The 27,130-nt window shown below is 37.4% G+C and overlaps 1 protein-coding gene across 2 annotated transcripts in view; it reads left to right on the top strand.

Annotated features, from left to right (window-relative positions):
* Positions 1–26,928, top strand: part of LOC101261231 (uncharacterized) — a 67,776-nt gene extending 40,848 nt beyond the window's left edge. The window contains exons 17-28 of one of the 2 annotated variants that reach the window (XR_741580.4): positions 2,225–2,401; positions 2,512–2,700; positions 11,633–11,874; positions 11,954–12,100; positions 14,781–14,994; positions 15,406–15,534; positions 15,614–15,745; positions 22,313–22,384; positions 22,460–22,639; positions 22,865–22,924; positions 24,960–25,268; positions 26,652–26,928. Coding sequence is in view for 1 of the 2 variants with exons in the window: in XM_004239266.5 (XP_004239314.2) it covers positions 2,225–2,401; positions 2,512–2,700; positions 11,633–11,874; positions 11,954–12,100; positions 14,781–14,994; positions 15,406–15,534; positions 15,614–15,745; positions 22,313–22,384; positions 22,460–22,639; positions 22,865–22,924; positions 24,960–25,034 (1,617 nt within the window). In the remaining variant the exon portion in view is untranslated. Of the gene's footprint in view, positions 1–2,224; positions 2,402–2,511; positions 2,701–11,632; positions 11,875–11,953; positions 12,101–14,780; positions 14,995–15,405; positions 15,535–15,613; positions 15,746–22,312; positions 22,385–22,459; positions 22,640–22,864; positions 22,925–24,959; positions 25,641–26,651 lie in introns of those variants that run through there. The other variant, XM_004239266.5, reaches the window with a different exon arrangement.
* The last annotated feature ends 202 nt before the right edge of the window (positions 26,929–27,130 follow it).

The raw sequence follows: 27,130 nt of genomic DNA, 5'->3' as shown, positions 1-27,130 counted from the left end.
ACATTTTCATCCATAGTGCTCTGATTGTTCACCATACTGACCATCCATATGGTGTTGTAACTTACTCTGTGCACCTAGGACTCAACTCTCCATATTTTATTGTTATTACCTCCTTTCCAGAGTGCCTTATCCTCACTGATATCCATCGCCATTTCATTAAGGAACTTCTGTTTTGAACTTTTAGATTTCTGATACCCAGGCCTCCTCTTCCCTTGTTCAGCATTACAATACTCCACTTCACCATATAGTAACCTTGCCTTCTTTCCCTTCTTGCCATAGAAAGTTCCTTCTAATCCTGTCCAGTTTCTCGACAACTTTTGAAGGAATCGGGAATAAGGACATAAAATAAGTGCGGAGGCAGTTCAGACTTCAGTACAGACTTAATCTGAATCACTCTACCTCCCAATGAGAGGCATTATGCTTTCCATCTTGCTGGCTTCCTTTCTGTCTTTTCCAGAATCCCATCCCAAATCTTCAGTGCTTTGTGTTTGCTCCCTAAAGGCATGCCCAAAATAGGTTGTTGACAATCCTTTAATTTTACACCCCTAAATGTTTGCTAACCCTTGAATTTGGGGTACTTGTTTAACAGGAATCAAGCTACTCTTCCCCAATTACCCTTTAGGCCTAACACTGCTTCAAGGAGGTTCAAAATCAATCTGATAAACTTCAGCTGTTCAGCTTTTGGTTCACACATTATGATGGTGTCATCTGCATATAATAAGTGAATGATTTCTTCTCCCCTTCCTGACTCAATTTACAAGGACTGAATCTAGCTGTGTTGATGCATACTTCTACCCATTTCAGCCACTTGTTGCAAAATCCCATTTGTCTTAATGTTCAACATATAGGACCAATTTACATGGTCATAAGCTTTCTTGGATGTCCAACTTGCATAATCCACCTGCATGTCCACCTTTCAATCTTGAGTCTATGCATTCACTAGCTATTGATGCAACATCCATGATTTGTCCCCCCTATAATGAAAGCCATCTGATTCTTGTTGACCAGGTTTCTTACCACCTTTTTCAGTCGCTTTTCCAATAGCATGGCTGTGATTTTGTATACTCCTCCTATCAAACTGATTACTCTATAGTCCTTCAACTCTAAGGCTTCAATTTTTTGGGGATCAAAGCTATGATAGCAATAAAAATAGTTTATTTCAGCATCCAATATAATAATGCTAATGTTAATCCAATCCAATGCATAGTAAGTGCTAATATTAATCCAAATCCTCAAAGTGAAATTTAAAGAACTTACCGCTTCTTGTTTTGATCATTTAGGCTTCATTGTTGAAGAATACGCTTATCTGAAACGCATACTTCACCAATGTAGTGATAACAATCACTTCTCATCACTAAAGTGATGGTTTTAATGGCACTACCGCCATTGGTTGAGAAAATGTATTTTTATCACTTGCCTCCTTGTGTGATCTTGGGCAATCCTCATGAGCTAGCTTTTGAGGATGAGTTACGCTTAAAGTCCATTTTTGTTAACATGGTATTTGACCTAAACTTTTGTAAGCCCATTTCACAAACCCTCTTTTCTCTACCTGCTGTATTGCGCTGGTTTTCTTTCGCTCAGCTTAACCCATATAGCAACTCTAGGTTCTTCTCATATCTCCTCAGTCAAATGAGTCACTAACTTTGTTCCAGGACTACTGGTTACTACTCTACTCATTGAGCCTACTCTCTCTCTCTTCTCCAGGCCCTCTTCAGCCTAATTCACCCGCTCTCTCCTTCTCCAAGTGCGCACTCAATTTGTTTAGCACGATATCTCGCTACATCAGGTCCACTCATCAATTCCTAAAAAAGGACCAAATGTGCAAAAAAAGGTTTTTAATATGTAGATCAGCGTGTCAATGTGTGACTAGAATCTGACCTTAGGTTTTCCATATTTGTGATCATCAATGTTAGGTTTCTCTATTTGTGATCATCAATGATCAATGGTATTGGTATTCTTATGTGATTGTACTCCTGAGGATGCTATTTTCATCAGGCAGTGCAGTATAATTTACAGAATTTTTCTTCCACTCAATTAAATGGAGCTTTGACATTGTTTGCTAATGCACATCCTCTTTTCTCTCGCATGCTACATTTAACTTGATCTTTTTAGAATTCAATACTTTTCCCAGTGTCGCCAATATGTCGTTTTTTCAAGTTTTGCAATTTGTGCTGGTTCATGTAACAAACCTTCGTGCTAATCTATTTTATAATGTCATTGCTAGACCTGTCTAGTTGGAGCTGGTCCAGATGGAAAACACACCGCACTGGAAGCAGTTACTATAGTTCTGGATTTGCCTCCTCCGCAACCTGGCTCAATGTCTGGACTTACCTCAGTTGACAGTGTATCTGCTTCTGACCCAAAGTCTGCTCTGGCATTGCAGAGAATGGTCCAAGCAGCAGTAAGAATTTCACCTACGAATTAATTTGTTGATAGTTGAGTTACCATAATCTAGAAACTATCTGTCATGACTGCATTTATTTTTCTGAATGGGTTCTGACATACTTGAAGGTTTGGTTCCTTGGGGAAAATGCAAATTATGCTGCCTCTGAGTATGCTTGGGAGTCAGCAACCCCTCCAGGTACAGCGTTGATGATGTTAGATGCAGATAAGATGGTTGCTGCTGCCAGTTCTCGTAATCCTACTCTGGCTGGTGCTCTGACTAGGCTCCAACGGTGTGCTTTCAATGGAAGCTGGGAGGTAGAAGTTTTAAGCCCTCAAAAAGTTTTTCTTATTTGGCAAGCTTTGATATATTCCATACATGATTTATGCTTTTGGTTATTGGTTACGAGTGCTTATTAGTTGTGAATATGAAGAACATGAGAACATATATTTCTCCCTTTTTTCCAAAAATTTTATGGGCAACTTGATCAATTCTTTATCTAACATTGATTATTTTGTTTTTAAAAATATGGAACTGTGGATTTGAAGAATACATGGAAAGTTAACTAATATGATAAAAAAAGTATTTTTAGAGTTTCCAGATTATAACCAGGTTAAATAAAATGGAAGAGTGTGTTTATCTTGTTGTCACTGCCAATATTCTCTTGATAATGGTAACATGTTATATCCGTCAGCATCCAAAGCAGGGCTTGTATCTAATATTCACTAATACAAACCCCTGTAATTCTTAACAAGGAGTCAAAAAGGTTTGTCAATGATTCTGCATCATTTGTAAATTGTTCTTTACACCAAAAATGAAAAGGAGAAATGTGTGTACTCTTGATTTTTTTGGTTGGGCTGCTCTTGCCTTCATAACAACTGGTATTCCTCCAAATTATCCACCATAGGCAAATCTAAGACAATCTTCCACCATTCCTTGTGACATGTTCTTCCCCTTATACTGTTCCAGCTGCATATCAGGCCAAAAGTGTGTGTAGGAATCACCCAACTAGTGTCAGCTTAATGCTACAAAAGTTGCCAGAGTTTGCTAGTAATAAATGGTCATTGTTTTCAGCTTTCTGCTGGTATAAAAAGCACCTAAGACTGAGCTGAAAGCCTCTTCTCTGAAGAATTTCCCGTATGGCAAGCTTTTCTTGTAAGCCACGAAAGACAGACAACTTCAGATGGCAATTTGATCTTCCAAATCTGTTTCCAGCACGAGGCGCTGGACTTCCCTGTAGATGATAGATAGTAGTATGCTGCTCTGTCTGAATTCTGAGTTGCTTCTTCTTTTCCATTTAATCCTGTAAAGCTTTCTAGGTGGATGGGAAACTCAGTGACTCTAGTAACATCCTATTAATTAAGAAGCCTTCTGGAAGATACTTTCAATCCTAGGGGATTCAAGATTCTTCTATAGTAGGATACATTGAGACAAATGAACCGGGGAACAGGTCTTTCAGTGCTCCATGGCCAAGCCAGTCATCATTCCAGAATGAAATTCTCCTTCCATTATCCATCTTGAAACCTGTGTTTGCTACAAACTCCTCCCAAAGATTCCTAACGGATTTTCAATTGCCAACTCCATATGATGTTCTGACTGGTTTGGTGCTCCAGTGTCCCAATTGCCTCATCCCTGCAGCTTATGACCCGTCTCCATAAAGTTTACTTTTCATTGTTTTATCTCCAAAGTTATTTCATTAAATGGCCCTCCCAATATTAAGAACTATTTTGTTTATGATCAGTGTTTTGGCGGTGAAAGGCGACAAGGGTCTGCCTTGCCACAAGGCGAGGCGAGCGCCGAGCGCCTTTTGAAGTGCGCTGCCAGTTAATGCCTAAAAATTAAAATATTAAATTGCATATATAAATAATTAAAATCTGAATAGCAATTAACATATTAGCAAATATTTCAATTCAAAAACTTAAAATAGATAGTACATACTAAAAGTCTAGAACTTGAAGAGAAAAAAAAGTCAAAAAAGTTAAGGGAAAAAACAGAGGCAGAAGTAACATTGAAGTCTGAAGAAGCAGGAAAGGAATTATGAAGAAGAAAAGAAAAAATACATATCGGTTGGAGTTTGGAGTCACCGAAAAAGTCTGGCTTGTCGTCGGAGAAGTCTAGTCGAGTCTACTGGTCGGAGTCGCAGTCGCAGGCTAAGAGTGCAACTGTGCTATTCTGGAAAGAAAATCCTAAATTACATTTTTAACTTGTAAAACCCTTGTGAGAAGATAAGAGTTTGAGAGAACTAAGTTTGATTATTCCCACAAGCTATAGGGGTTTAAATACCTCTGTGTACATGTCCTAAGAAGGAAAGAAAATCAATACCTAATCAATACAAATCAATATCAAAATTAATCTAGCGTAAATATAGGAGGAAATCAAGCTACCTACTATATTTACACATGCTATAGAACACTCCTAGGGTTCTAACATTTCCCCTCAAGCTGGTGCATATAAATTCTATGTACCAAACTTGTTACATGTATAACTTGTTTTGGGACCTGCTAAGGACTTGGTGAATGTCTGCAAACTGATCTCTTGATGGCGAGAACCTTATGACCGTGTCTCTTGAAAGTACCTTTTCTCTAACAAAATGATAAACAATCTCTATGTATTTGGTCCTCTCGTGAAATACTATATTCGATGCAATGTGAAGTGCAACTTGATTGTTGCACACTAGTTCCATTCCTTTAGTATCTCCAAATTTCAACTCCTTTAGTAGTTGCTTGATCCATATGAGTTCACATGTTGCCACTACTATAGCCTGATATTTTTCTTTTGTACTAGATCAACAACCACATTTTGTTTATTACTTTTCCAAGATACCAGATATCCCCCAACTAGAAAGCAATATCCTTAAGTGGATTGTTTGGAGAGGGTGACCTTGCCTAATCTGCATCTGGATATCCAAAAATTTTCTCTTATCTTGGTCCTCATAAAAAAGTCCTTTTCTGGGAGCAGATCTTATGTATCAAAGAATGAGAATAACGGCATTCCAATGACTATCACAAGGAGAATTCAAGAACTAACTTACGACACTAATCGGAAGGTAGATAATTCAACTTTCCTACCAGCCTTCTATATCTTCCTGGATCGCTAAGAGGCTCCCCCTAGACCTGGTAGGAGCTTAACATTTGAATCCATTGGTGAATCAATAGGACTATAATCTGCCATCCCCGTCTCTTCAAGAATATCAAGTGCATCCTTCCTTTTTGAAATGACAATTCGTGTTTTGGATTGAGCAACCTCAATGCCCAAGAAGTACCTCAATCTTTGTCTAACAGTGCTAGAAAAGGTGATGTTTCAATTTGGTAATTCCCTCGTCATAATTGCCTGTGATAACTATGTCATTATCATACACTACCAAGTACAAGCACAAACTTGAAGCAAGAGTGACAATAAAACACAAATTGATCAGCTTCACTTTGTAACATGCCAAAACTGCTGAAAAAACATGCTTGAGGAGACTACTTCGGGGCATAAAGTGCTCGTCATAGTTTGCACACCATGTTACTACACTCCCCTTGAGCAACAAAACCAGGTGGTTGCTCCATAAAGAAAGACATTTTTAATATCCAACTGGTAGAAAGGCTAATGACGAAACACAACCATGGATAAAAAGAGAAACTAAACACTGAAGATATCTTGGCCATAGGAGAGAACACATCACCATTGTCAAGACCAAAAATCTATGTATAACCCTTGTGTGAGAAATATTGGAGAAAATATTATTGAATTGCATATCTAAATTGTAACATGAAGACCCTATTTATAGACACTACATTGGAAACCTTTTCCAACCTATTCTTATTCCTATTCTAATTCCTATTCTAAGTAAGAAATACTTATTCCTATTCTAACACTCCCCCTCAAGCTGGTGCATACAAATCATATGCACCTAGCTTGCTACAAATGTAATTAATACGAGGACATGTGAGAGACTTGGTGAACATATCTGCAAGCTGATCATTTGACTTCACAAATTATGTAACAATATCTTCTGAGAGTATCTTTTCTCTGACAAAGTGACAGTCAATCCCAATGTGATTATTCCTTTCATGAAATACTTGATTTGATGCGATATGAAGAGCCGCTTGATTATCACACACAAGTTCCATCTGATCAATTTTGCCAAATTTTAGTTCTCCCAGTAACTGTTTGAGCCAAACTAACTCACAAGTTGTTGTCGCCATTGCTCGATATTTTGATTCTGCACTAGATCGAGCAATAACATTTTGTTTCTTACTCTTCCACCACACCAAATTACCTCCAACTAAAACACAATATCTGGATGTCGAACATCTGTCAGAGGGTGATCCTGCCCAATCAGCGTCTGTATATCTAATGATATGCTCATGACCTTGATTCTCAAAGAGTAGTCCTTTGTCGGGGGCTGACTTTATATATTTGAAGAATATGAACAACTGCTTCCCAATGACTCACAAGGGGAAGTCATAAACTGAGTTACAACACTCACGGGAAAAGAGATGTCTGGTCTAGTCACTGTGAGATAATTCAACTTTCTAACAAGTCATCTATACCTGTCAGGATTACTAAGTGGCTCCCCCTGTCCCGGAAGAAGTTTAATATTCGCATCCATCGGAGTGTCAATAGGTCTACATCCCATCATTCATGTCTGCTCAAGAATGTCTAAGGCATACATGTGTTGAGAGATAACAATGTCTGATCTAGACTGAGCAACCTCAATACCTAGAAAATACTTCAATTTGCCAAGGTCTTTAGTCTGAAAGTGCTTAAAAAGATGTTGCTTTAAATCGGTGATACCATCTTAATCCTTACTAGTTATAACAATATCATCCACATAAACAACCAAATAGATACATCGACCTGGTGCAGAATGTCAATAAAACACAGTGTGATCAGCTTCACTACGAGTCATACCAAACTCCTGAATTACTGTGTTGAACTTCCAAAACCAAGCTCGAGGAGACTGTTTCAGACCATAGAGTGACCTACGCAATCGACATACAAGGCTACTAGATTCCCCCTGAGCAACAAAACCAGGTGGTTGCTCCATATAGACTTCTTCCTTAAGATCACCATGCAGAAAAGCATTCTTTATGTCCAACTAATAAAGAGGCCAATGACGAACGACAACCATAGATAGAAAAAGACGAACATATGCTATTTTAGCCACAGGAGCGAAAGTGTCACTATAATCTATCCCAAATATCTGAGTATACCCTTTGGCGACAAGGCGATCCTTAAGTCGATCAACCTGACCATCTGGACCAATTTTGACTGCATAAACCCAACGACAACCAACAGTAGATTTACCTGCAGGAAGGGAGACAAGCTCTCAAGTACCACTCTTATGTATAGTAGACATCTCATCAACCATAGCCTGCCTCCATCCAGAATGAGAAAGTGCTTCACCTGTAGTCTTAGGAAGGGAAACAGAGGACAAAGACGACACAAAGGCATAATGGGGTGATGATAGACAATGATAATTTAAGAAGGTATAATGTGGGTTAGTATTTTGAGTAGATCGTATACCTTTTTTGAAGTGCAAGCGGTGGGCTAGATAGAGGCAAGTCCGCAGTAGGAGCAGGGTCTGGCACATGACATGAATCATCTGGGACTAGGGTTGGACGTGGACGACGATGATAAGTTAGTAGTGGTTGCACTGCAAGTGGAGATGTAGACGTAACTGTAGATCCCTCAAAGGTTGGCACAGGTAAAACATGAGGTATAGGTAAGACGGTAGAGACATCAGTATGATCAGAAGATGTATAGTAAGGTTGAGACTCAAAAAATGCAACATCAGCTGACATAACGTATCGATGAATATCATGTAAACAACAATGATACCCTTTTGAACTCTAGAGTACCCAAGAAAGACACATTTGAGGGCATGAGGAGCTAATTTATCTTTCCTTGGGCTAAATTATGAACAAAGCATGTGCTCTCAAAGACACGAGAGGGAATAGGATAGAGATTTGATTGAGGAAACAATATGGAATGTGGAACTTGATTCTGAATAGATGAAGAGGGCATTCTGTTAATTAAATAACAAGCTCAAAGGACTGCATTGCCCCAAAAACGCAGCGGAACATGGGATTGAATGAGGAGAGTGCGAGCAGTCTCTATGAGATGCCTATTCTTTCTTTTTGCGACACCATTTTGTTGAGGAGTGTATGGACAAGATGTTTGGTGAATGATTCCGTGGTGAGACATAAATTGCTGAAATTGGGATGATAAATATTCTAAGGCTGAAATTGAGCATCTACTTTCTCCCAATGTTCTTTGACTTTTGCATCTTCCTCCGTAGTCTTTGCCTTTACATCTACCACATAACTCTTGTTCGTTAAGTGATCGTGTACACCTTGACCCTTGCACCACAATTCAACTGACAAAGCCCAAGATAAATAGTTTGAACTTCCCAATAGAAGTTCTGAAGTGATTGTAGGGTTAGAATTTTCTATTCCTATATTTTAAGAACCAAAAACATCACATCCAAAAGACATTATGATAAATTTGTCTCAGGAACAACAAGAAAATCTTGATTATTGAGATCTGATCATCGAAAAATTCAAATCTCGAATTTTTTTTGCCAAAAACAGCCTGAGAATAGCCGGAACCCTAATTCCGGCGATCGAATCTGGTCGGTATCAGAAAAAAATAATTACATAGTAAACCTCGGAATGAAGAGGAGACTCAGATAGAAAATAAAAATTGTCGAATAAAATCGTTCGGAAAAAGTCAAGCACCAGCGCGTGGTCTGACAGTTCGCCGACAAAAATCCTACTGGCGGTGCGTGACGGCCCGTGTAGCACAGGTTTCCGGTGGGGATGACTGGGCTTTGCTCAACGTGAAATTCTGCAGCTAGTGGTGGTGTCAATTTTATGAAAACAGTGACGGAAAATAATAATTATCCGGATAGCAACTTGGTTAACCGGAAAATATTAATTTTCTTAATTTTTTTTCTCACAATTGCTCTGATACCATGTGAGAAATATTGGAGAAAATATTATTGAATTGCATAACTAAATTGTTACATGAAGACCCTATTTATAGACACTACATTGGAAACCTTTTCCAACTAGAATTTCTATTCTTATTCCTATTCTAATTCCTATTCTAAGTAAGAAATACTTATTCCTACTCTAACGCCTTGACCACTAGTTGAGCTTTTAGGCAATCAATCTATCCGTCGGGGCCAACCTTCACGGTATATACTACTGACAACCAATTGTAGATTTATCAAGCTCCCAAGTACCACTAGAGTGTAATGTAGACGTCTCTTCAACTATGGCTTGTTTCCAGCCTATATAAGAAAGAGCTTCACATGTAGTCTTAGGAATAGGCACAAATGATGGTGATGATACAAAGGCAAGATGGGCTTGTGACAATGATGATAGCTCAAACAAGTAAAGATAAGATTAGGATTTCAAGTAGAGCGATTACCTTTTCAAGTGACGATGGAAGGACCCTGGGTAGACAAGTCCTCAACAGGCAAGGATTCTGGCGGATAACGTGAATCATGTGGGTGTGGACGAGATGAAAGGTTAACGATGGTGGAGGTGCAGAGGAGTAAGATGGAGTCATAGGAGTTGGGATAAATTATGGCAGGATCCCCACAGGATGGAAGTGGTATAACCTTGGAAATGTCTAATTGTTGAGCAGATTAGGATGTAAAGTAGGTCTGACCTTCAATAATGTAACATCAACTGACATACAGTATCGGTGGATGTTAGGTGAGAAGCATCAATATCCCTTATGCACCCTTGATAACCAGGAAAGAGACGATCAAGAGTACATGGAGCAAATATATCTTTTCCTGGAGTGAGTATGTGGAAAAAGCATGTCCTCCCAAAGACGCGTGCTGGGAGAAAGAATAAGGTTGAACAGTGGTTTGAGCTTGGGACTTTCATGTTGGAGGTCTCAAGTTCGAAACCCCTTGCGAGCAAAAGCAAGGGGTTTGCCTGGTACGAGTTACCTCTCCTATGTGGTTTGCGAGCTATTGCACAAGAGCGAGGGTTTTACCATGTGCGCACCCAAAGGGTGGCGGCTTCAGGTTTCCCTTGTTATAAAATAGATTGACTTGGGAAACAAAACAGAGTGTGGTACCTGATTATGAATAGCAGGGGGAGGCATATGATAATCAAATAATAAGAGGTGACCACTGTTTCATCCCTAAGTCGCAGTGGAACATTTGCTTGTATGTGTGTGCAATCTCAACAATATGCCTATTTTTCTCTATGCAATCCCATTTTGTTTGCAGTGTATGTACAGGATGGCTGAAGAAGAATTCCATGGGATGACATAAGTTGGTGAAATTGAGATGATAATATTCACGTGGATGATCACTAATGTTTCAGTGTGGATGACCTGTTTGCTATGATACCATGTGAGAAGAAAAGAGTTTGACAAAGAACTCAGCTTGATTATTCCCACAAGCTATTGGGGTTTTAATAGTTAAGTATGCATGTCTGAAAAAGGAAAGGAAATCAATACATAATCAATGCAAATTAATACCAATCAGGCTAGAGTAAAGCTAGGAGGAAATCAAGCTGCCTACTATATGTACACATTTACTATAGAATATTCCTAGGATTCTAACAACCCTAAATTGGTTGCCTTTTTTTAAAAAAAAAAAAGAAACAGAAAATACAAAAGGCGACACCTTTATCGCCTCTCGCCTTTCTTTTCGATTGTCTCCATGGCGTCGCCTTTTGGAGATCACCTCACCACAAAGCTAAAAGGCGATGAAGGGTTGCCTCGGCGAAGAAGCGATCACCTTTCACAACACTGTTTATGATGTTATAAATTGTGAGTAGCTCGAGTTTCAGTCTCTTTGTCAAAGATGAAAATTATCTGCCTTTGTATTTTGCACCATAGGCTGTGTTCAAGAGCAAATTCATCGTAAAACTGTGTCCAATCAACTTCTCTATTTACTTTAGAAACTGGGAATTGCTTTGTTTATAATCTTATTAATGGCGAGTACTTTGAGTTTCCTTTCCGGTTGCTGAAGATGAAAAGTTAAGCTGCCTTTGTGTTTTAAACTTTTGGTGGTGTTCTGGAGCAAATCCATCCTAAATTGCATCAAGTTATTGCCTCCACTGAAAAAGTGTATACAAATATATCAGTATAGCTTAGTTAGTTCTAGTTATTAATCCAACTATAAATGCTTCATATTATTCTCAATATACAACATTGAGTGTATTATAATTTAAAAATGTAATTATTGAGTGTTCCGTGGTTTCACTTCTTACAAATGTCAAATTTCAGGTTCGTATAATTGCGTCCCAGGCTCTTACAACTATTGCAATTCGATCTGGCGAGCCATATAGGTTACAGATTTATGAATTTTTACATGCCTTAGTCCAGGGTGGTGTACAGTCTCAGTTCTCAGATATGCATATTAGCAATGGAGAGGACCAGGGATCCAGTGGCACTGGCCTTGGATCTTTAATCGGTCCTATGTTGAAGGTCCTTGATGGAATGTATTCTGCGCAGGATGAATTAATAAAGTAAGTACACTATTCTGGCTCTTTCAACACTATTGGACCATTTGTGGTCCTCATTAACACATTGTGCTTGAATATGTAGAGATATGCGCAATCATGATAATGCAAAAAAAGAATGGACGGATGAGGAACTAAAGAAATTATATGAAACTCATGAGAGGCTCTTGGATCTCGTTTCTCTATTCTGTTATGTTCCAAGATCAAAGTATCTTCCTTTAGGGCCAACAAGGTATGCTATTCTTAAATTTCCCTTAGCTTGTACTTTGAGGATTCAATGAATTGTCGTTAGTTTTATGCAAGAGCGACAGAGTGTGAACATCAATTCACTTGTTAGGAGTTAGGAGTGTATTAGGCAATGTTGTCAAAGGCAATAAGCCCAAAGAACTCTAAGGTCTGTCAGGGCTTTAAGCGCAAGATGCAATTCAAGTGTGGGCTTTAATGAAGAAAAGCACAATTGAAAAAAAAACAATACAAATATGTATGTTTAGCATAAGACTAATAATTATAAGCATGAATATTAAATGTATGGTCGAAGAAATTGAAACTTTATTTGTGAAAGTGACATATCAATTTTTTACGTGCCACCTATTTGGGATTACCACTCAGTGGCAAGGGAAATATGTCTTAGGTCCTTGATGACGACACTACAATGCTCTCTAGGCGAGGTAAAACACCCAATTTTTGGTACCTCGCTTTAGGTTTTAAGCGCGCTTTTGACAACACTGGCTTTAGGAGGTGGAGACGTAGGTTGAATCATCTTATTTGTCATAGGATGGAATGTTAGTTCCATATACGGATATAAAAATGAAATAAAGTTCGAAATTGGTAAAAGTTATAAAATTGTGAGGATGTATGAAAATAGTATCGAAAGCAAATGTAAGAATTAGTTGCAATATCTGGCATAATAAAGTATTTATGAGAATTTGATTAAGCTAGCATTTGGTCATAGATTCCCAAATATTTTTGGGAAATTAGGGGCGAGGTTTGGATTTGGAAGTTTCAAAATGTGTTTGGCCATAATTTTTGGAAACATATTTCACTTTTTTGAGACTTGAAACATGACTTGTACCCATAAGTTCTATAAACTATCAAAAGTAACAATAAGTTTTAAAATCTATCAGAAACTATAAGTTTGGAACAAAATTATCATTTTTATAATAAACTAGATAATACATTATCCTAAAATCACAACACAATTGATTCAACTGAATTTATTTCACTTTTTACGTTGAAGACTAAGACCTATTTTGATTTTAAAAAACTACTACTAACACAATTACTAGCTGCTACAATCCATCAAATTACAATTAGTTATGATGATCCATCAGTGAAAGATATAAATAATTACAACAGTAGTAACTAATCATTCTTAATATAATCTTTTCAAATTCTATGAACAATCTTTTCATGGAGAACATGTATTTCCAGATCACATAACTGAAAAGAGTAGATAGGAATTAGTTGGGGAACCATGAAGAGATTCCCCCCCCCCCCCCTTTTTTTTTTGTAAATATACAACTTTGGGCTAAGTTTTAACATTTTAAAAGGAATCAATAGCTATGTGTTGGCCCAAAAACAAATTTTTAGCAGATTTTGTGATTTGATTTTCAAAATCTACAATAAAACTAAAAATTTTATGGCCAAACAGATTTTGCCAAAAAAGTTCCCCTAAAAGTGCTTCCAAAGTCTATGGCTAAACGGGTCCTAAGTACTAAACGGGTCCTAAGTAATGAATTCTAAATTGTAGACCCACACATATGTAGGTTGACAGGCAAATACCTACAATATTTGAACTCAAGAAAATGTGTTAACAAAATAAACTATTCAGGTCGTGAAGTATGTACATAATGGATGGCCACCTATCGATGTGTGTGATTCACATGGGGATTCCCAATTTTACTTTGTTGAAAAGTGTTTCAATACGTGGGACGATAATGTAAAGATATATATCTTTATTCGACAACTTTTGAGCAACCTTAGTTAGTATGCACTAGATGGGTGGCCCTCTATCGTAGTGTGGGACTTTTCTTTCTCGTGGTAGCATGTGGCCTGTAGATCCCGCTTCGCATCCATGGATTCCCAATTTTACCTTGTTAAAATGTACTTCGTTGTGGGAAGATAACATTAAAGAAATATATCCTTATTAGAAACTTATTTGCCTTAGACCTTAGCACTCTTCTGATAAATAAAGCTTCTCTTAGAACTTGCAAATGTTTGGGCATGCCACTCCTTAATGGTAAGTCAAGATTCCTCAAAACCACTTGATAGTTCATAGTCATTCACTTGATGGGGAAATGGTACATCACATCAACTGTCTCTTGAGTAAAACAGTTGGCAAAGGTACATGAAAAATGAATTCTTAGTTATAAAAAATGAAATATTTATTTATAATCCCCAATTGGTGTAAACCCTGCTTTGCTTGCATTTCACCCAATTATTTTCCATTTTTGGTGTTGCATTGACTTTGACAAGATCTTCAACAGTTGTTTTTCATCTTGTAAAGAAGTCCCACATAGAAAAGGGATGGGCGGTTGGTCTCCTTATGTTGACTTGGACAATCCGCACCCTATAAGCTTCTTTAAGGTTGAGTTAGGCCGAAGATCCATCTTTACCTGGTATCAATGGTAGGTCCATCTCTGTTTGGACTCCCGGTCCAAGCTCTAGTTCGGCCTGGTTGTGAAGGCGAATGGGTGTTAGAGTGGGTAAAAGTCCCAAATTGATTGAGGAATGGACTGCTGGTCTCCTTATATGGACTTGGGCAATCCTCCCTCATGAGCTAAGTTTTGGGGGTTGAGTTAGGCCCGTATGTCATATATTTACACATTTTTATGTGCTAATTGATGGGTATTGTGCTTAGACTCTTCAAAAAATTTTACAATGCACTGAATAAAATTCTATATGACAAACAGCGCAAAGCTAATCGATGTCTATCGCACTCGGCATAATATAAGTGCGTCAACTGGACTCAGCGATCCGGCTGTAGCCACGGGCATTTCTGATCTTATGTATGAATCTACTAATACAAAAGCTGCTGAGCCTGAATCAATTGATGATGACCTTGTGAACTTCTGGGCTGCAAATCTTGGTGATGATAGCTTGAACAATGCACCTGCAATTAACAGGGTAAGTATTTGAGTGATGTTTTGAACCTATAAACTGGTCCCTTCACCTTTCTGTTCTTGCTTTCAAATTTTACAGCTTAATGAATCAAACTAAAGAAACATGCTCACAACTTTTCAGTTCTCTATGTCATATGTAGCTTGGATATTTATCTATGGTTTCATTGGACATGGAGCTGACACGACAAGTTGATAGGCAATATGTTATTTACTGTCTAGTTTCATTTAGAAATCTGTTCTCTAGATGTGTCTCAAGTATGTATTGAATTGTATTGAATTTGTTTGGCGTAGAACTATCTTTCTGTTTTGCTCAAAAACATATTATGGAACCTTATAATTTATATACAGTTAAACATATCAGAGCCCCTACAGTAGGGATCTTTTCATGCTTGTTAAAAAGTTCTTTCTTCCATAGGTCAATGAGTTTCTTGCCGGTGCTGGTACTGATGCTCCTGATGTTGAGGAGGAGAATATTATTTCTAGACCTTCCATGAGTTATGATGATATGTGGGCAAAGACTCTCTTAGAATCTTCGGAAATGGAGGTAATGTTCTTGAGTATATGTCTCTTTCATTTACTCCAACATCGTAAAAATGATACATTTATATGATTGGTGACTGCAGGAAGATGATGGACGATCGTCAGGGTCTTCCTCCCCAGACTCAGTAGGGTCAGTCGAGACGTCTATATCGTCCCACTTTGGTGGAATGAATTATCCATCGTTATTTAGTTCTAAACCATCTACACAATCCAAGGTAGGTAGTTTGCATTTTAAGTCTTCTTTAAATTTAATGCGTTGAGAATGTTTGGCATGTTTCACGGAACTCCTTATCTGTACATGCTAATGTGGACAATTATTTCAGTTGATCTATTTTGTTAATTGACATGTTAACTTATCAATTTGAGGAAAACATTGGCCTAAATTTTTTTATGTTTGATGAAGTACCATATGGTTTAATAAGATATTTTACCTAATATTATATAATACTATACAAATATACTGATGACCGAGTGTCATCAAAAGCTAAAAGTGCAAAAAAGCTCCAAGTCTGTTGGGGCTCTAGGCTCAAATAAAGCGTGAACTTAAATTAAAAACGGCGCAAAGGTAGAAAAGAATACATGTATATATGTTTAGTCCAAGACTAATAATTTATAAGCTTGAAGACAAATATATGAACAAAGAGATTGATAAATAATTACGATAAATGGAAATATTGTTTTCTTTAATGTAGTCTCTTCAGAAGAGGACCATTGGCAAGGAAAAGTATGTCTTAGAACCTTGATGACGACACTGAAGTGCACAATAAGCAAGGCAAAACACTCAACACGTTCTGAGCCTCGCTTCAGGGCTTAAGCACGCCTCCTGTAACAAGCAATGGACATCATTATTCATAAACCAAAACCTCATTGATAAATTGTATTTGTTCAGGGCTATGTTTTCCTCACTGATTTGCTAAAGAAGGAAGGTAAGAGGAGATGTTAGGAATGGATTGCTTTATTATTTCCTCAAGCATGTTCGGATTTAAATAACTTTAATAGTAATCCTAAAAAGGAAAGGAAAATAATCCTTAAAGGACGAACATAATTCCTATTTTCAGTTACATAGTTATAAGGACTCTTAAACCTTTCCCATATGTACAAGGAATGGGTTCTTGCCATATTATTCATTTCCTAATTCTTAACAATCCCATTAGTTGGAGTGTACATATAGTATACTCCTAACTTGTCACATAGGATTGAATGATGGAAGGAACAGGAGAATGATTAAGAGTTGCATAAACAATTGGAAGGCAGAGGTACCAAAGTTGAAGGAGGACATATCAATGGCTTATTTAGAGATCTTTGGACCAGCAGATGGGTCGATCACATCAAACTTGAAGCCAGCGGTACAGTGGGGGGGGGGGGGGGGGGTTTCTAATGTGGGATAAAAGAATCTGGAATGGAGAGTGTAAAAGTCTAGGTATCTCACTCCATCACATGTCAATTCACAGGAAAAACACAGGATCTCACTTCGCACTTAACAGGTGTATATGCACCAGATGATAGAAAGACTAGAGAGAGTCTGGGAGGAAGTTTGAGCTGCTAGAGGTCTATTCTCAGGTTCTTCGGTATTATCTGGAGATTTCAACACAGTTCGATTCCCATCAGAAAAGGAGAATAACAAGAGAATTAACAAATCAATGACTTTCTAGACTTGCAACTGACTGGTGGGACATTTACTTGGAAAAAAATGTGGGAGACATGACATTGCTGCAATCTTGGATAAATTTTTGATATTTGATGAATGGGATGAAAGATGCAGGAATATCAAATAGTCAATTCTTGAAAGAGTGACCTCTGACCACTCGCCTTCATCACTACAGTGCAGCAACTGGGAACCATCCAAATCATACTTCAAATTTGAAAATTGGTGGTTGCAAACTGAAGGGTACAAAGTAAGAGTCTAGGAATGGTGGGACTTGTTAAACTCTGTCGGCAGATCCGACTACATTTGTCTTACAAACTAAAATCCTTGAAAGCCAAACCTAGAGACTGGAATAAAACGTTACAAGGAAACTTGGAGATGCAGAAGTTTGACACACTCAATCAATTATTAGAACTTGAAAATATCATGTTTCTCAGGATTTCTACAAAGGAGGAAATAAGAAACAAAATCGCCTTAACTATGGACTTTGAGGAGATTGCAATGGAGGAGATGACCTGGAGACAGGGATCAAGAGCATTATGGTTGAAACATTGTGACAACAACACCAAGTTGCTTCGTAAAACAGCTAATGCACGCAGAAGATACAACAATATTGACTTGCTAGAAATTTATGGTGATTCCATAAGGAATCATGTTGATATGAAAAAGGAGATCATCTCTTTTTATCAGAACCTTTATGCAGAGATAGAAGACTGGAGATCCCATGATAACATGAAAGTTTGTCCCACCATCCCCACAAAGATAATCTGATGCTACAATGTCCATTTGAAGAGCAAGAGATATGGCCAAGTCTGCAAGCGTGTGGTGGGGATAAAGCAAATGGCCCAGATGGTTACACAATGGCCCTTTTCAAACATTATTGGGAAGTAGTGAACACTGAGTTCATTACTACTATTCAGAACTTCCATGAAAGAGACATATTTGAAAGAAATTTCAATGCTACATATGTTGCGTTGATTCCCAAGAAGGTGGGAGCTAAAGAGTTGAAAGTTTTCTGGCCTATTATTCTTATAGGAAGCATGAACAAGATTATCTAAAAGTTGTTGACAGAAAGACTCAAAAAAGTGATGCACAGGCTGGTGGATGATCAACAAACGGCCTTAAAACAAGGGAGACAAATCATGGATGCCATTCTTATAGCCAATGAATGTGTTGACTCAAGAATCAGAAACAAAGAGCCTGGTATCCTTTGCGAACTGGATATACAAAAGGCTTTTGACCACTTGAACTGGAATTTTCCTACTAAGGACTATGATGAAAATGGGTTTTGGGGAAAAATGGGTCAACTGGATCTGCTGTTGCATCAACACCATCAAGTTCCCAATCCTAGTCAACGGCTCACCCATTGGATTCCTCTCTTCTCAGAGAGGACTAATGCAAGAAGACCCATCGTTCCATTTTTTGTTCGTCATCGCCATGGAGAGTTTAAATGATATGATGAAAACTGCCCAATCAAATAGCTGGATAACAGTTTTTAGTGTAGATTTAAGGGTCGTCAATAACCTTGAAATCACTTCTTTTCAATACGTCGATATACTTTAGTTTTTTGTGGAGCTGACAGAGGATAAATAAGATTTTTAAGGGTATTTTTTTTTCTTTTTGAGGCTATATATGGGCTCTACATTAACTGGAACAAGAGTTCCCTATATCCCGTTAATGATGTCCCTGACATTCACAACTTGGCTAATATGCTGGGAGGAAGAACTGGTGTTCTGCCAACCATTACCTTGGAATGTCCCTTGGTGCCAAAAGCAATTCCAAAGATATCTGGAATGGAGTCATACAGAAGTGTGAGGATAAGTTGACTAAGTAGAAGAGTCAATGCTTATCCTTGGGTGGTAGATTAATCTTGATTAACAGTATGTTGGATGCATACCAACTCATATGATATCCATTTTTCGTGTTCCAATAAAAATGGTGGATAGTATAGATGCTCTTAGAAGAAACTTCTTCTGGCAAGGAAACTGTGATACTAGGAAGATATATTTGGTCAAATGGAAGTCAGTGATCGCCAGCAATAAGTATGGCGGTATGGGAATCAAGAATATGATAACTCTGAACCATAGTCTTTTGATGAAACGGCTATGGAGGTTTGCCTCAAATGAACAATCTTTTTGGAAAAAGGTAATTAGTCAAAAGTATGAAATGGATGGGGAATGGACAATCAAGTGAGTCACTAGTCATTACACCTTATGGAGTTTGTCTATGGAGGTCTATCAGAAATTTGGGGGCAAAATTCATGAGTAAATGCAGTCATCAAGTGGGTAATGGTTTGAAAACATCTTTTTGGTCAGACAGCTGGTTAGGTCAACATCCACTAAAGCAATTTTTCCCGATTATCTTCAGCCTGAATAACAACAAGCTGCCATGGTAGGAGAAGTCTAGGATGCTCATGGTTTGAATCTAAGCTTCAGAAGACACCTTGATGATTGAGAGATAGATAACTTGGCAGAATTCAACAACACTCTCAGTCTATTCGAAGGCCCCTCTCTCAGGAAGACAATCTTACATGGCAAGTGCAAGGGAGATTTCAGTAAAGTAAGCTTACAGAGAATTAGACCATTCTAACAACCAGATTAATTGTTGGCCATGGAAACTAATTTGGAAAGTCAAAATTCATCACAAAGTGGCTTGTTTCATTTGGCTGGTGGCCAGGAAAGCAGTCCTATCACATGAAGGACTCAAGAAAAGGGGCTTCCACTTATGCTCTAAATGTTATGTGCGGAGAAAATCAGAGACAATCAACCATCTCTTCTTTATACTGCAAGTTAACCGGACAACTTTGGAGGATTTTCCTTAATTTAAAAGGGATCATGTGGGTGATGCCAAGAGATTCACTTGAGGTGTTGGAGTGCTCGAACAATGTAGCACTCAGTCAGAAGTCAGAACAGAAAGAAAGATGGAAGATTATCCCTGCTTGCATTTGGTGGACAGTTTGGGAAGAGAGAAATCAAAGGTATTTTGAAGACGATCACAGCTCTATCCAGGAACTGAACATGAAGTGCCTAGCCCTATTCTATTTTTGGTGTAAACATGAAAATGTGGAAGACAAAATCTTTTATTGATGTTCAAGGATCCCTGTAAGTAGGTTATGGCTTAGTACATCTTCCTACATTTCCTTGCAAGTATGGATAATTGTAGCTTTAATGCGATAAATAGTTGTACAAAAATGTTATCTTCTGAAAAACAAATACATCTTCCTATATTTCCTTGCAAGTATGGATAGTTGTAGCTTTAATGACCAAATAGTTGTACAAAAATGTTATCTTCTCAAAAAAAAAAAAAAAAAGACAACAATCAGAAATGTCACAAAATCTCCTGCTCTTAAGTGGTGCCCCTTGTGTCAAGGATCATGCACTAGGGTGTATATGCAACTCGTTTAGAACATGAGCTGGCATAAAAGCAAGAAAACAAATATATTCAGTTTTGGAGTCACAAAAGGATTTTGTAAGAATATGATTAGCTGAGTTGACGAGACCTGTCACAATGCATCACGATTCAATCATTTGTCGAGCAAAATGACAATCTACTTCTGTAAGCATTGTTCTTTCATAAAACCTGGATTCAAAACAATGTGTATTGCAACTCGCTTGTCATCCGCAAAATTCATCCCTCCCCCACATACAAAAGATAATGTTGTTACCACTTGGCTTATCTTCTATTTAGCTTGACATGCCAAACAGTAAATTCTTCCTAAGAAAATGAGAGCCTACTGGCATATAATTCGGTAAAGTTTGATGTCTGTCAACATTCCACTGTAATATATGTCATTTCTTTTCAACTGCTTTTATGTAGTCATTGCTTGGGAAATATGGATAGAATGTTGTGAAAACCAGTAATCAGGACTAGTGTACAAATTGTTTGTGTATAAATGTAGTTAAAATGTTATACATAGAAGCACAGAAGTTGCTTGTGGTCAGCCTTCTTTTGGTCACCGTAGAATGTTAACTTGCTGAGAGCCTGAGACTACACAAATTTGAAATGCGGAGGGATGGGTATGGATGTGATTCATCTTGATTCTCTTTGTATTTTTGTTTGTAAAATAATCTTCAAGTGAAAGAAATTTTACATTAATTAGAAGGGAAGAGTGAATTAGATTGCTAAATACCAGTTGAAGTGCAATAACCTTAAAAAGCCATGGCCAGAGAATGTTCTCTCTGGAGCATTCACAAACTCAGAAGTACTCAAGCACCTGGAGTTGAACACCTGTAGACTATGAAACACTTGGGGCCACATGTTAATGCCGAGTGTAATTAAGCTGTAACAAGGAGACATAACAAATAGCACCTGAAGAAAATTATGTAACACCACATGAAGTTGACTTACCTAATAGGTCTTAAGAATGAAGACCCGATGATGATGTTCAATTTGCACTATTCACGTCATTTGAGGACCCATTCTCTGGTGAAAATAAGCGAGTCAAGATCTGAAAGATTGAATTTTGGGTCTTAGTTTACCAGAAGACAGCGTCTGGAATCCAACCAACCCTTATGGTATACTTTGCTTTATCTAAGGGGGACAGATCTACGTCTCCGAGCAATTTATTCATTCTAAAAGGGTAATATTGGGTGAAGATAACACATTATTTTCTGTTTCATCACGTAATGGGGTCCATAGGAAATGAGATTAAATGATAATACTGAATGTGGTGTTTTTTTCTCTTATAAGTAACTAAACAAACAGTTCTTAAAGGATCAGTGAACCTGATTAACACATTCGAGTGTACATGGATAGTGAACTTTCTTACACTTTGTGCATGTTATGTAATGAGGGAATCATATGATATAGTGGTGAAAAGTTTGGAATTCGGATCATAACAAAGTCCTATTTATTTGATTAGATAAATTTGCATATGTCCAACTTTAGTCCCAAGCAATACATACACTAGCAACAGAGTCTACTATGAAGTTGGGATAGACTTTTTAACTTATTTTTGGTAAAAGGGGTACAAGTCATATTTTCTCCTTATACATTTAAAAGATAAAAAGAAAAGAATATCTCTGATACTCCAATTGCATTGCTTCTATTGAGCAGCGACTCTGTTGTTGTATTTCATTTTGGATTCCTTTTTTTCTGCCTGTGTTAGTTTGTAAAGGGTCATTATTGCCTATGATAGGGGAAATCTGGTGGGAGCCGATATAATAATAATTCCTACAGTGGCTCCTCATATGATGGTCTGGGCTCCCTGGTAAGTCCTCCCTGTCAATCAATTTCATGTCTTCTGTCATGTGAGACGCAAGTCTTTTATTAAAGGAATTTGCAGATAAGAGAAGAGCCTCCTCCATATTCATCACCTATAAGAGAAAGATATGAGTCATTTGAGAATCCCTTGGCTGGGTCTGATTCTCACAGTTTTGGACCCCATGAAGAGGAACGAGTTTCTTCTAGCAACCCACAGTCTGGTACAGCACTTTATGACTTCACAGCTGGTGGAGATGACGAGGTAGATGTTCTCCCCTGAAAGACTGGTTAATGATCTAATTATCCTTTCTGGTGGTATGTGTAGCGAGCATGAAGACACCACATGTTGCATTTCTTGCTTTTTATAAAGTTGTACCCATTTACATGTATTCTGATGTTGAATTATGTCCAAATTTTTCTTCTCTGCACCTTGGTTCTTTTGGTTCACTGGAGATGCAAATTAAGTTTCAAATTTTCTGATTTGCAGCTTAATCTGACAGCAGGGGAAGAGTTGGAAATTGAGTATGAAGTAGATGGCTGGTTCTACGTAAGTAATTCCTATTGGATATTGTCAAGTCACATTTCCTTACAAATCATGCATCTAATGTGATTAAGCTTACTTGTGTCACCATAGTATTCATTGTATATGCACATAACTGACTTTAATTATGAGGAAGATACATTGGACCAGATCTCTTCATCGCATTGATCTAGATCCTCCTTTTCCAAATGGCAATCATACTCCATTCTTGCTTACTAAAAGTATCTGTAATTCCCGTTTAGGAAGATTAAGGTCTGCTTAGTACTTCTGTCACATTTTACTTCGTGTGATAATCCTCATGTAAGCTTCAATATCTTAAGTAAGAATTTTAACTGCTCTGATATGGATGTGGGTGCTGGTATCGATATAGGTGAGGATCTGGAGGTCGGATTCGTAATCACTTTAAATTTGGTATCTGGGTATATGGCGCTGAGTGCGGATATGGGTGTTAGAATACTGCTAATGAATATACAAGAATAATATGTGGCAATTATTTAAGATTGTCGAACAGCAACTTATTTGTTTATTACCAAGGTGATTTAAATCCATTTTTGTTAATTTAAGTCAAATGAAAAAATGTCTATTGCGTAGTATAAATTGCTATACATATAGTATTTTGATAAATACAGTAACATATTATATAACATACTTTGAACAGAGAGAAGTATATATCTTGTTAGAAATTTGGTTAGAACATATGATTATCTGTTTATGCTTCTTGAGCTTTGTTAACTTTAATAACTCCACAAAGTATTTGTGGTAAAAATTAATTTTTATGTGAGTTCACCTAATTATAATTCTAAAGTTTTCTCGTACTATGTGAGTGTTTATGTATATCATAAACCAAATACCCGATCAACCTATACTTCTTGACTGTAGCTTTAGTCAACGCACCCTGGTTAGGTTGACCAAGGTGGGGATCCCACAACCACACCCTAATCACATTGGATAGACATGGATGAGGCAGAGATTTTTGAAGGATCCGATTCAACAGTGTCACATTTATCGAATGTTTTTTTCCAGTCTCTCATACACTTTTGTTTTTAGTGTTGTATGTTAAATCCGAAGATATATGAACATAAAGAAGTATGTTATTGTTTGATATGAGTGTATATGCATATTTAACTTGGTTACTGCATTAATCTTATCATCAATCAAGTTATATTATTGTGTTTCATATATTAATTACGTCGCTCTTTGATTGGAATGCTCTAAATGAGTAGGTTTAACTATGACTCTCCTAGAACTTATGCTCGTATATTACATATCTAAAAGGTAAAGGAAAAGGTTTAGGTTATGGTGAGTTTGTTAAAAAGTATCAGATCTACAGATTTAAATTACAATGTTCCATTTCCTCTGCACTCATCCGTCTATTATCAATCTAAATATAATAGTATAGGTATATGGTCTGAGTCCCAATTAAGAATCCTTCCCTTTCCTGCTATTTGCTACTCTCTCCATTTCATTTTGTTTAGTACCGTCTCCTTTTTTGTCTATCCCTAAAAGGTCGACACTTTTCTTTACTTATAGCTAGTTCAATTTTACATGTCCACCTTGCCGTTCACAGGACTGTTGTAGGCACCACTGGGTGTGAAAACAAATTGTTTGATGAGTGAATGTGCATATTTAACTCATGTGTCAAAAGTCTTCCTCTCTTTCTTCCTTTCAAGTCGAACAATGCCAAATAAAGTTGGGAAGGATGAAGTGACAACTTTTTCGAAAAAATTGTGGAGAATTCACTAATTTAGTGATACTTTTGAACCACAATTGACAGTTCTTTCATAAGCGTTTCACTGGGTAAGTCAAAGAGACTCTATCTGACATCTTTTATGTGACATAGATATGTGCTTGGGAAGATCCCTTCATAAGATGATCTGATACTCATAATCATATTCTTGTTGGGTTAATTTCAAAGTTAAGTGCAGTCTTTCCCTACAATTATTTTTATTTTGTCCTCTTTTGCCTTCTAAGGAAGAAGGAAGCATGTAGAAGTGGTTTCTGATAATTATTTGGTGACATTGATGGTGCTATCTTTTTTCAGGTCAAGAAAAAACGTCCTGGAAGAGATGGGAAAATGGCCGGCCTTGTCCCTGTACTCTATGTCAGTCAATCTTGAAAGCATAGTAGTTGTTACCACAATATCCCGTTAGTCAAAACTTGGTTTGCACAAATTGTTGAAGCAACTATGGGCATGTAGAGATTTTTTATCAATGCACTGCTCAATGGGTTCTGCTGTAATCAGCTGAGTTAGATGGACATGAATTAGGAAATATGCTCATGTATTTATCCGAGAAGATTCTATTTCTCCGACGTTGTAGCTGATGATCCGATGGATATGACTTTATACTTGGTAGGCATGTCATTTGTAGCTAAGGTCTACAACTTTGATGTATTTGCTGTTTTGTGCCGAGGAACCATCTCACATCTAGAAAAAACTTTTTGATAGTAGTATTCTTTTAAGGGGGGGGGGGGGGGGGGGGATGGTGGTGGTATAATTATCATGAATTCTTTCCCGTTTGGTCATGTTCGGCTTCTTGTTATAAAGTGGAAGCATGGTTTGTCATGTGTTTATTCTTGTCAATGGTCCTGGCTAGTCATCTCAAATTTTTTTGTTTACTGTGATGTGTTTTTTGATCCGACAAATACGAATTTTAATTCCCTTGAGATGTACGTATCCTATTTTATTCGCAACTTTGTTATGCATTCAGAACGATTGTTAAAAGAGTTGAAACATTTCAAACTTATCTTTTTTATACTGTTGGGTTGTATGCACTCGCTCAATAAATTAAATTTTTTCTTTCATAAAATGAAGATACATAAAAGAAGTGGATGATACAAAACTTAGATGTAGCTCCTTTCTTCTTAGGGGGTGTGAAGATATGTCAAAGCAAAATACTTTTGGCATCCTCTCATTGTCGATGTTAAGATTACGACCATGGCAAGTAGTCCACATTCTTTCAATATAGGGTTCTGTGACATCATATTTCACATTAGCTCATGTGGTCTATGTCGGTTAAAACAAGTTATAATGTGAACTCTAACTAGGAGGACTAAAGTGCTTTGACTTAGTTTGGGTAGAGGTGTGAGACTCTACCTATACATTGCACTAGTTGGCCTTGAGGGAAGTCCTAGGAGGGTGTTCACATGTCTTATGAAGTAAATGATGTGCATATGTTGACTATGAACATGTTGATAATTCTATATGATGTTGGTTTCACTTGTGAATATGTTGTTGGTCTATATTGCTAAATATGATGATGAATACTCATGATGCTATGTTAGATGAAGCTAGAAATTATTTGTGATCCTTTGGTTAGTTTACTTGATTGAGTGGGGTTATTGGGCTTCACTTGGTTATTGTACTTGTAAGCTTGGTGAGGGGTTAGGAGTAAGTGTCTTGCATACATTGTAATGTATGAACTCTTTTGCATGCATTGTTGCCATAACATGATGTTAAAGTTATCTTGGCTATGAATTCTAATATGTTATATATATGTCGACTAGACTTAACTTGATGATTTTGGTCTTGTGTTGAATATGTTATTGATCTTGGAATATGTGATTATTGTCTTATATGTGTCCTTGATTGTGCATAAGATTTTTCAAGTAACTTGACATGGTTTTGAATAAATGTTCCCTTTAGCATGATTTTAAGTTGTGTGTGGATATGTTTCCACACTTATTACAAGTGATGTACTAACCTCAATTTCTCCCCTTTTCCCAAACATTTTAGGTTCTGCTCGTTGAAGGGTTTGTGGCCAATTTGCAGGGAAGGCTTGGATCATTTCTCCAAGTGTGGGTATGTCCTCAAGATCCGATGATGATGCCTTTTCTCACTCTACCTATGTGACTTGCTATAGTCTAAAAACATTTGTTTCACTCTTATTGTTCAAGACATTGTTGTAAGCCTTAAATGTCAAATATACATTTGTGTGAGGGCTATGCTTGAATTGTTCTATTCCGACTTAGATGGTTTTATATGAGACATATCTATTAGACTTTATGTTGAATATTGCATATGTGACTTAAAAGTAGAATCCTGAAGATTCCTATGCGAGTAGTCTAAGTAAACTCGTTATGTATATATTATGTGTAAGCGAGAGGCCTATGTAAACCTCATGATGTAGATGTAGATCAAAATTTTTAATTTTCCGAATATTTTAATCTATGAAATATAATGACGAATGCTAAAAGGCTAGTCTTTGTCCTCTT

This window comes from Solanum lycopersicum, chromosome 5 (assembly GCF_036512215.1).
Source record: "Solanum lycopersicum chromosome 5, SLM_r2.1".
Lineage (NCBI taxonomy): Eukaryota > Viridiplantae > Streptophyta > Magnoliopsida > Solanales > Solanaceae > Solanum > Solanum lycopersicum.
Note: the sequence above shows the minus strand (reverse complement) of the source record. Positions and strands in the feature narration are given on the sequence as shown.